General features: G+C 35.5%; 1 protein-coding gene across 5 annotated transcripts in view; it reads right to left on the bottom strand.

Annotated features, from left to right (window-relative positions):
* Positions 1-372: 372 nt before the first annotated feature.
* The window catches only part of LOC117323029 (RNA-binding protein Nova-1-like), a 59,810-nt gene continuing 50,731 nt past the window's right edge, over positions 373-9,451 (bottom strand). For all 5 annotated transcript variants that reach the window (XM_033878016.1, XM_033878017.1, XM_033878019.1 and 2 more), the window contains one exon: positions 373-9,202. In XM_033878016.1, coding sequence (XP_033733907.1) covers positions 8,004-9,202 — 1,199 coding nt within the window. In that variant the 3' untranslated portion in view covers positions 373-8,003. The remainder of the gene's footprint in view (positions 9,203-9,451) is intronic.

Raw genomic sequence — 9,451 nt, 5'->3', positions numbered from 1 at the left:
TATAAAACTATTGGTCTTTGTGAAGGTCAATGTTACTTACAATGTATGAGTGTAGGTCAGACATGGCCATCTGTCTAAAATGAACACCCAAAGAGTATTAACATCAGACACTGGGGAGAGGACAGTGTATATGTTGTTCAAAGACAGAAGCACCAACTCCAATGTATGTGGCTGGAGTGTTTTAAAATTATTCAAAGGGAGTCTCAATTATACTCCCACACATGAATTCATGCTTAGTGAGCTTTTCAATTATTTGTAGGGGTCTCAACAAATAAATTATACTCAAACACATGTATTTATGCCTAGTGAGTCAACTATCCATAGAGGTTTCAATACATACTTTGATACACATTAAAATAAAACAAACACAACTACATTTCAGCCCAATTTTTATTCCAAGATATTTCCTGTGTAAATCTGTTTAAATTTTTATTTCCAGGTGGTATTTGCAATCATATCTACATGAACGTTCACCCGTTTTAAAAGTTATTTTCAATTTAATCTTGACAAAAACCACATGCACACTCACATCATACTGGAACCAACCAGAGACCATGGGCTAAAATTGTTGCTTCCCCTTCTAGTTCACCTCTTCATTTATATCCATAACAAACTGGCAGCCCAAAAGCTTTAGTTTTTAGTTTCTGTACAAGTTTCAATAAAAGATGACATTAATTACAGATCTATATGTTAAAAGTTTATTAAGTATTCGACAACCATCTGTAAATGGTAGTCTTGTCTGTAACCTATACCCTGCACCAAGTAGTGGGGGTTCCTTCTACCCTCGACCAGCTCCACCCCCGAAACAAGTCGGTCAAACATGCTAAAGAAACCTGGTATCTTTATAATATCTTGACAATATTGCTTGTAATTTTTTTGCTTTCCAAAAAAAGTGAAAAATAATTTCGACATGTATTTCCACCACCCACATCATTCATTTTCCTTGCCTGTAAAATAATGGGTACCTGTAATATATAAAATTGTGCCGATTTTGGTGAAGTTATTTTCCATGATTTTTCTTTGTTCGTGACAATTTTTCAATATGTACTGAGACAGGAGGTATAAAGACGAAGTATAAAACTTACACTCAAAATCTGTTTATTACTGTTTCTTAAAACACCAAATCAAAAATATAGTGCATATATATATCTATTGGGCGCATGCTGGGTAACAGTGCGTCAAGGCCAGAAACTGGTGATGCGATTTGGGCCGAAATAAATAACAAGTATTAGATTCTACTGTTTTTCATTTCAGTCCACGACTTAATGAGTTAATAATAAAATGTCTGGTCCAATACCCCTGACCTTCTGTAAAATGTAGCAGAGTGTTTGACGTTATGTGAATACTGGAAGTTTAGAAGTGGATCAACAGACAAATAAGCCCAAATCACATCACGCGTTTCCATCTCGACTGTTTCAAGAGGGGTTCAACAGCCACAGATAATAAGACTTTTAACATTTGTTGTATAAGTGGTGACTCAATGTGAAACTGATGAGAATGAAATAAAATATCACAGCACTATACCTGGGAGAAAATGATACGGAGGCCCTTAGATAAAACTTTTGTCTGACAGACCTTGGGATGAGCGAGTGAAATGACAGAAATAAATAAAAAATATCTGATGGCTATAAACAAGTTTATCTTTTAAGATTCTTTGAGCCGATAAAATGTGTCCTGTACACATTCGATAAAATCTGTCTATATAAAAAAATGAAACAGTATGTTTGAACTTAAGTAAAATCACCAATGGATGTATGCTAAAAATAGACCTCTGAGCGGTCAACTTGGAAATGGCACAAGAATTGTGATTATCTGTGCGGTTACAAAATATCTCCTTATAAAAAATGTTCTTGTGTTGCTATTATAAATAATATATATACTATATTTTGAAAGGAATGTCATCTTTTCTTAACTACTTATGAACAATTTATCAAATGAAGTGTCCTCTTATCGTAATGGTTTCTCTCCCATGCTAATCGTGAAGTTTGGCAAGATCTCTGGATCACATGACCTATCACATGACTCGAAAACTTTCATATATCACAATATACTACTGAAAGTGAGCGCGGTGATGAAGAACAGTCCCGTTTCATTAACAGACATCTTGTGGGGGGAAGGGACGCACCAACTCTCCGTGCCCACTTTCAAAACTTCTGGCATGTAAGTCAATTAAAATATATGAACCTTGAAGATATCAATGCAAATACCATAAAAACCATGCACTACAATGAGAGGGTATATCCATAGGTCCTATACAAGTGGTTCATGCACCGCCAAGAGTACATAATGGTTTCGCAAATCACAAATCACAATCAAGAAACAATTTATCTGCAACAAACATTTAAAATTCTTTTTTTTTTTTAATCATTTTTTTATCCTTGAAGAATTTTCCCGACTGGCTACCAATACGTATAATGCATCTAGAAACGGAATTTTTGATTGTTTGGGATAATTTTTAACACACTCTTTTGAAAAAGACTTTACAAAGTAGGTAAGAAAGCATACATAAAATCACAATTCAACTTCTATATCGACACTCTACCACAGATACCATTAGATAAAATATTAACTACAAAAAAAATATTGGAGCAAGGGGAGGTAATTCTCTAGATATATAGATTCACTCTAACTATAATCGTCACCTTTGATGTTTCAGGTGAACTGTAATCATACTGGGCTAAAAACTGTTTATTGTTCAAAATCTGCACACTTAATTTTTATCCAAACATGATTATATATAAATAAGGAGCAATGGCTGTTTAGTTTAATAAACATTTAAATTCTAATCAAAACAATACATCACCAGCGACATAAATTGCTATTTCATTCATTTTGATATCAATAATTTTATTTCTCAATGTTTTTGAAATTCATTCTTATTGTAAAAGGGAATTCCCATCTGATTTTGCATTTGATCAACATTTTTAAAAATAGTTTCAAACTAGTTATGTCAAATGTGACCATTAAATGTGTTAAAAATCAGAATGTACTTCCTATAAAAATCATTTGGATGTACAGTTAAGCAATGAGTTAACAGATAAAAAAAGTATTTTGGTTTTAAAATGTGCAACATTTTATGTCATTGAAACTAGAGTTATTTCCCTTATAACCTGATCGATTTATCACTGTAGGCGGCCGTGCATGACAGCACATGGTTAAAAGTGTGTATTATGTACTCTTGGGTTTTATTGGTTAATTAATGTTATTGCTAATACATCTTCAGTGCTCTTCCAAACCTTCCAAATGCACCCCTTGCCATCAGGGGATTGTAACACAGGGTCTACCCAACCTAATGTACCCGGCTGATCCGGGACAAAATCTCTACACATTATCAGGCTCAGTACAGCATTCTTTCAAACTTAATAATAAATTAAATGTAATGTTTGCAAAAAAAACTGACTGTCCTGTAACATTCTAACTACTCTCCAACTCACTTATGTATTCAACAAATATTACTGTACAATATATATATGGAGGAAATGAGGAAATGTTTTACTATATATATATATACTTGCTATTGTTTAGTGGTTACTATGTACAGATGATATTTTATCACAGTTCAACGTTACCAAATGTTGGGGAGAAGTTTACAGCCAATACTCAGAAAACTTAAGTTACTATGCGTAAACTTTCTGGCAGATTAAGTGAGCATACCCTTACAAACCACAATGGACCCATCCAGATCAATTAAAGGAAAGTCCAAAAGACAAAAAATAGGGGTAAGAGTATAACTGACACTTTCCCTATCAAATAAATTTTCTGGTGTGATAATAACAAAAACAAAAAGAAAAAATTCATGTTGTCTTTCAAGAACAATAAAAAGTATTGAAGTCAAACTTGTTTGTATCTACTGGCATTTTGATATAAGAATAAATTTTCAGTTGCTCCAAGAAACTAAAAATCCCAACTTTGTTCAGACTGCCAGTAAAAAGACATCTGATTGGCTGAATTTCTTGTTTCGTTGACCAATCAGGTATGTAACTCATGGTTGTCTGGTGAAATTAGGAGTCTGAGTATAAAAATTGGTAAACTTATTTATGCTTGGCTTGCTTCCTTGTGGGTAGACCCGTTCATGCTAAAATCCCCCAATAATATGTTTTGAAATTAGGTATTTGGGTCCTTGTGCTTCAACATGATATATATACATACAAGTGTCACACGACAATATAAATCTCAGTTAATAAATAAATTACTGAAAACTAATTACAGATGAGTAAACTGTTTCTCTTGCATATAATGTTGTAGAAAGTAAAAAATCATCCAAGAAAAAAATTCTGGTTCTAAATACTCTATGATATTACCTCTTCACTCATTCTTAGTTCAGACTGGCAGAAGACTAGATCAGGGGGATGCGGGATGGGGACATAGCTCAAAACAGAAACGTGGCTATGTCAGGGGACATAACTCATAACAGAAACATGGCTATGTCCCTTAAGGTAATACTGGTCACTCACATATCGCTCTTTGACAATGTGGATAAATGGAGGAAAGTGTTGATTAAGAGAAGGTGGAAGAAAACATTGTAACTATGCTGCAGTTAACAAACATATTATGCCAGTGACTTGAAAAAATCTGGTGAGAGAAAAAAATACCTGATAATAAAAACTTGATATGACCGAATGTTTTCACTCACTTTCTATGTTTACTATGTATACAAAAATAAAAAAATATCTGTTTGCATTTTGAACTTGCATGGAAATTGAAACCGGATTGATATTGAAATTTTGAGGCAAAACGTTTATAATGTTGATGTCCTAAATGATTACTGCATAAATTACATTATAAACATCTTAATTACTTATAATGATTCTTTTTCTCACAAATTTTCATCACATGATCTCTCTTCATCTCATCACATGATCTCTCTTCATCTCATCACATGATCTCTTCATCTCATCACATGATCTCTCATCATTTTCATAATATATAACTGTGTACAGTTACCTGGCAATCGGGATACAGACTCCCTCACACAAACAGAGAGAGAGAGAAAATTTTACACTTTAAAATATTCAAATGACCTCTGACGGTCCATCTTGAGAACTACAATTCATCCTCAAGGTATCAAGACCTTGTGTTCGGAGGAAAACTGTATCCGAAAGCCAGCGGGCTACAAGTGTAGCCCACCACACTAACAATGACACACTCTGTGAAAGAGCGTCATCTAAAAGTGATTAGCTTTATATGCTTGTAATATTAAATCGCAACAAAAAAAAAAAGCTAGCAAGGACCCAAACACCTTCAAAACACAATAAAATGAACTCGTACGAAATGATTAATCCATCGATCACCATCATTCTATTAAACACACTGATAGCGACCCAAAGGTAAAGTATCTTGAAAGACTGTGTAGCTGGCACATCATCAAATAACAAGAAACCATGATAAATGCCGCGGATGACGGGTGAGATGTCTGATGTACAGGGGCTACGGTGCCTGAGGAGAGTGTGTTACTATGATACCAATATATTACAATGCAACACTCAAATGCTATAGTTGGTGTGTTATGTGTGAGAACAAAAAAATAAACAAAAAATTCAATGGTGTATCTTTGAAAGACATGCAAAAAAAAAAAAAAAAAATATTGTTATACAATTTTCATTATAAAGATATCTATATATATAATGTATTTTATATATATAAACATGAGATGGGCTGAAAAATGTCTCTTCAACAAGCAATTTGGAAACAAAAACCAGTATAGGATAGAATGCTAGGGAAGAAAAAATATTCTAGCTTGTTCCACACACACAAAAAATATATAATTGTGGCGTATGAATTGCATACCCATCATATTAAGAGCCTAATGGCTAAAATAAACGCCAGTGGTTCAGGAGCATACATGTTGTTTACCATGCGGGGAGAAACCACAAAAATCAGGTTGATAATGTAAGCTATGTGTCCCCTATAACTTAGTGTGATGAAGTCTGTTAAATAAATAATCATGCGCTTCAAGTATCTCTTTCAGCACAAAATATGTGTAATGGCTGGAATAACAATCATTATTATTATCTTAATAATAATAATATATAGTTATGACAATAAATATCAGAAGTCGAGAAAATAAACCTGTAAAACCGTTGAGGTTAGGAAAGGGTCACTTCTATATATAGTACACATAGTTAACAACTTTCAGTTAAATAATAACAATCAAATTTGACTACAACATTATATATTAACAAATTTAATCATACTCCAATAAAGGTAATATATTTTATATATTACATATATTTGTTTAGAAGTGATATAACTTATGAAGGCATACTAATGTACAAAACTCGCTAAACAAGGGAGATCACCCTTGCAGCAATAATATATATATATATATATTATATCTTTATATAATATGAAAAAAAAAAGTTCAACACAGTGCAAACACACAAGTCAACTTAAATCCTAGATAATAATAATGTAACACTTGATTTCATTAGCTAATCTGAGGTCCATGATGAAGTTACATGCCAATCCACTGGCGTTTTTCAACGAAAATCCTGGTTACATTCCAAACAGTTCCCATGTCCATGTTTCAATGGGCTTTTACACAACTCGAAACAAAACAAAACTCAGAAATTCCAACACATTCCTCAGTGAAAGACTACATTGGTTCTTCTCTCATATACAATGCAGAGTGAGCATAAACCGATGACCAATATGTAACAAACCTCTGCCTTAATAAAACAAGAAATCAAACAAAACAAAACCCATGTTATATAAAACTTCAGTAACAGTAAACGAACAGGCATACACGACAACGTACTGTGTCGGAGGACTTTCCCCTTATCAATTTGGTTGAAGCATAATGTGATATGCTTCAAACTGCTTCAAACCCTAATCTGAAAGTTGACCACGTTTGATGGGTATGAAGTAAATGGATTCTTCTCTGCTGACTGCATGACTATGTTTTTTGTAACATATAGCATCTAAAACAATGCAGTGTTGTGAGCATAATGTAATATTACCTACGTAACCAAAGATATGTAGCATATTTTCCAAAACAAAAAAGGGTGAGAGAGATCAATTTTCTGCTATAATTTGTGGAAATGATGACATGTCCAGTTCCATTTTTGAAATGATTCGGTTAGAAGTGGTATACTTTCAAAAATCAAAATGGTGTCTAAATGAGGAAAGTGATGAAATGTATTTGTTTCATCAAAAACAGAGCACTTCAAAATGCACACAATTCCCTGTGGTGAGTGACAGTTTATGCCCTATGTGGCTAAACACAGTGAAGATTAATGTTGAAATGTTGCCGAATCCACTTGAACAGCGAGTGAATGAAAGGGACACAGTTTATGCATTTCTGTATGACTGAGGTACCATCAAAAACCTAACCTGCCCACCCCTCAACTCCCTAGAGGATTAACCCTTTCTTTCATGCAGATCGTCCTATCATGGACAATAGGGGCGAGAAGGTGAGAAGAGATAGGGTGTGTGATGTGTAGAATGCACAACGTAACATGTATTTGCCTGCCCTGAACATTCCCTGCCATACAAGGACAGGCTTATTTATAATATGAAACGAAAAAGAAAAAAAAAAAAAAAAAGACAACATACATACCCTTATAATTTACAACAGTCATGACTATTTCAGTAACAGATTAACAAATAGAGTTAAGATATCCACTGTACAAAATAAATCCTGGATAGAAATGCTCAAGAAACTGCATGCTTTCCAAGTTCCATGCCATCACGTAACGTATTATCATCACAGTGTCATCACATTCCCTGCAGAACTGTACATAACAACACAATGTGTGCCAGAGAATGCAGCATCAACTGAAAACTACACACAGGTTTTACTTCTATACTATGGTTCAATACTACATATGATGCAATCACAAATGGGTGCATATGTCACTAGGAAACCACAAAAAATTTTAAATAAATTAAAAAAAATTATCATTAATAAAATGAAAATAAAGACAAGGACTGGTAAAATATTGAACAATATACTTGTTTGAAATGAGTTATTTCCTTAAAGCCTCTATATATAATGTGATTTCCTAGCGAGCCGCTTGATGTGCTCTCTTGATTTCCTCCTGCTGTATACGTTGTTGTATTAGGTATGTAGCTTTCTGAATGTTATTGGCGATGCCAGTTATTGTGACAATGCGGTTTCGTGTTCCTGGAACGTATACACCTTTTTTAGAGATCTGGATATTGGTTTGAGTAAACTTTTGTAACTCCACAATTCCTTTCCCACCAGGTCCTAAAATGGCGCCCACTATACTCTCCGACACTTCCAGATCCTGTTTCTGGGGTGGCTGTTTGTCCTCTGTGGGGCTACACATACCTGTACCCAGACCAAATGAATTTTGATTCAGGTTGATGTTGGGAGAGCGCTCTGCCATAGCCTGTTGAGGGTATGTAGCTGGATTGCTCGCATAGCTTGTGGCACCTGTAAAAGAGTCATTCAACATGGGACTGCCACCATATCTCTCGTTGCCTATACTAGGGGAAGAACTCCCAAACAGACTAGACCCTGCTCCAGTGGAGCCCGAACTCCCCAGTCCCGATGTACCACTCCCTACGGGGCCAAACAAGCTCCCAGTTGCTGAGTTACTGCTGGTATTCAGGTAGGATCCGTTGTTAACATTCTGCTGGGAAGATGTTGGCGTCACCATCATATTAGTGGCCGCCATTGAGGAAGCCATATTTATACTAGCCATCTGGGCGTTACCAGCACCCCCTGTGACAGGCATATTAGCCATGGGTCCCACACTGCTCACCCCAGGAACCTGATTAAGTCCAATCATCCCTAAAATTCCATAACTAGCTAGAGTGTTCATGGCAATGGAAATTTCCTCCGTAGCCTGATCTGAATACCCACTGCTCCGTAGGGTCATTTTTAAGTTTTCTAGAGCACCGCTAGACATGCTTCCACCAGGACCACCTCCCAGGGCGGCATTGAGATTGAGGTTTGAAATACCGCTGCCAATACTATTGTTAAACCCATTTCCATTGAAGCCTATGCTGTAAGCTGTAGCACCCTGTTGCGGGTAGTTGCTGTTATTGACAACCATCTCCTGGCTACGATTTTGTGTGAAATTTGTATTGGCGAAGGGTGAGCCTGTGGGATTAGCACTAGCCACCGGGCCTGTGTAGTCTGCATAACTGATGTTAGGGCAGCTGCCACTCTGCGGGTCCTCAACGACTTTCTGTAAGATCAGGTCTACTGCCTTACGGTTAGCCTCATGATCGCCTGCAAGTACAAAATACAAGTACACATCAATCTTGGCATAAATAAACTGACTACACACAGATTAAAGTACATGTCATTCTTCAACCGATTCAAACTAGGCCACAGTACACATTTTTTAATCCAATCAAAATGTGTTCCAGTATACAAAATCAAATCAAGTGCAAGTTACATTCATGGATTTGTTTATTTTGTGTATGTGTGGCAGGGGGCAGATCTAGATGACCACAAGACTCCTGATCATTCTTACCA

The sequence above is a fragment of the Pecten maximus genome, chromosome 3, assembly GCF_902652985.1.
Source record: "Pecten maximus chromosome 3, xPecMax1.1, whole genome shotgun sequence".
Classification (NCBI taxonomy): domain Eukaryota; kingdom Metazoa; phylum Mollusca; class Bivalvia; order Pectinida; family Pectinidae; genus Pecten; species Pecten maximus.
Note: the sequence above shows the minus strand (reverse complement) of the source record. Positions and strands in the feature narration are given on the sequence as shown.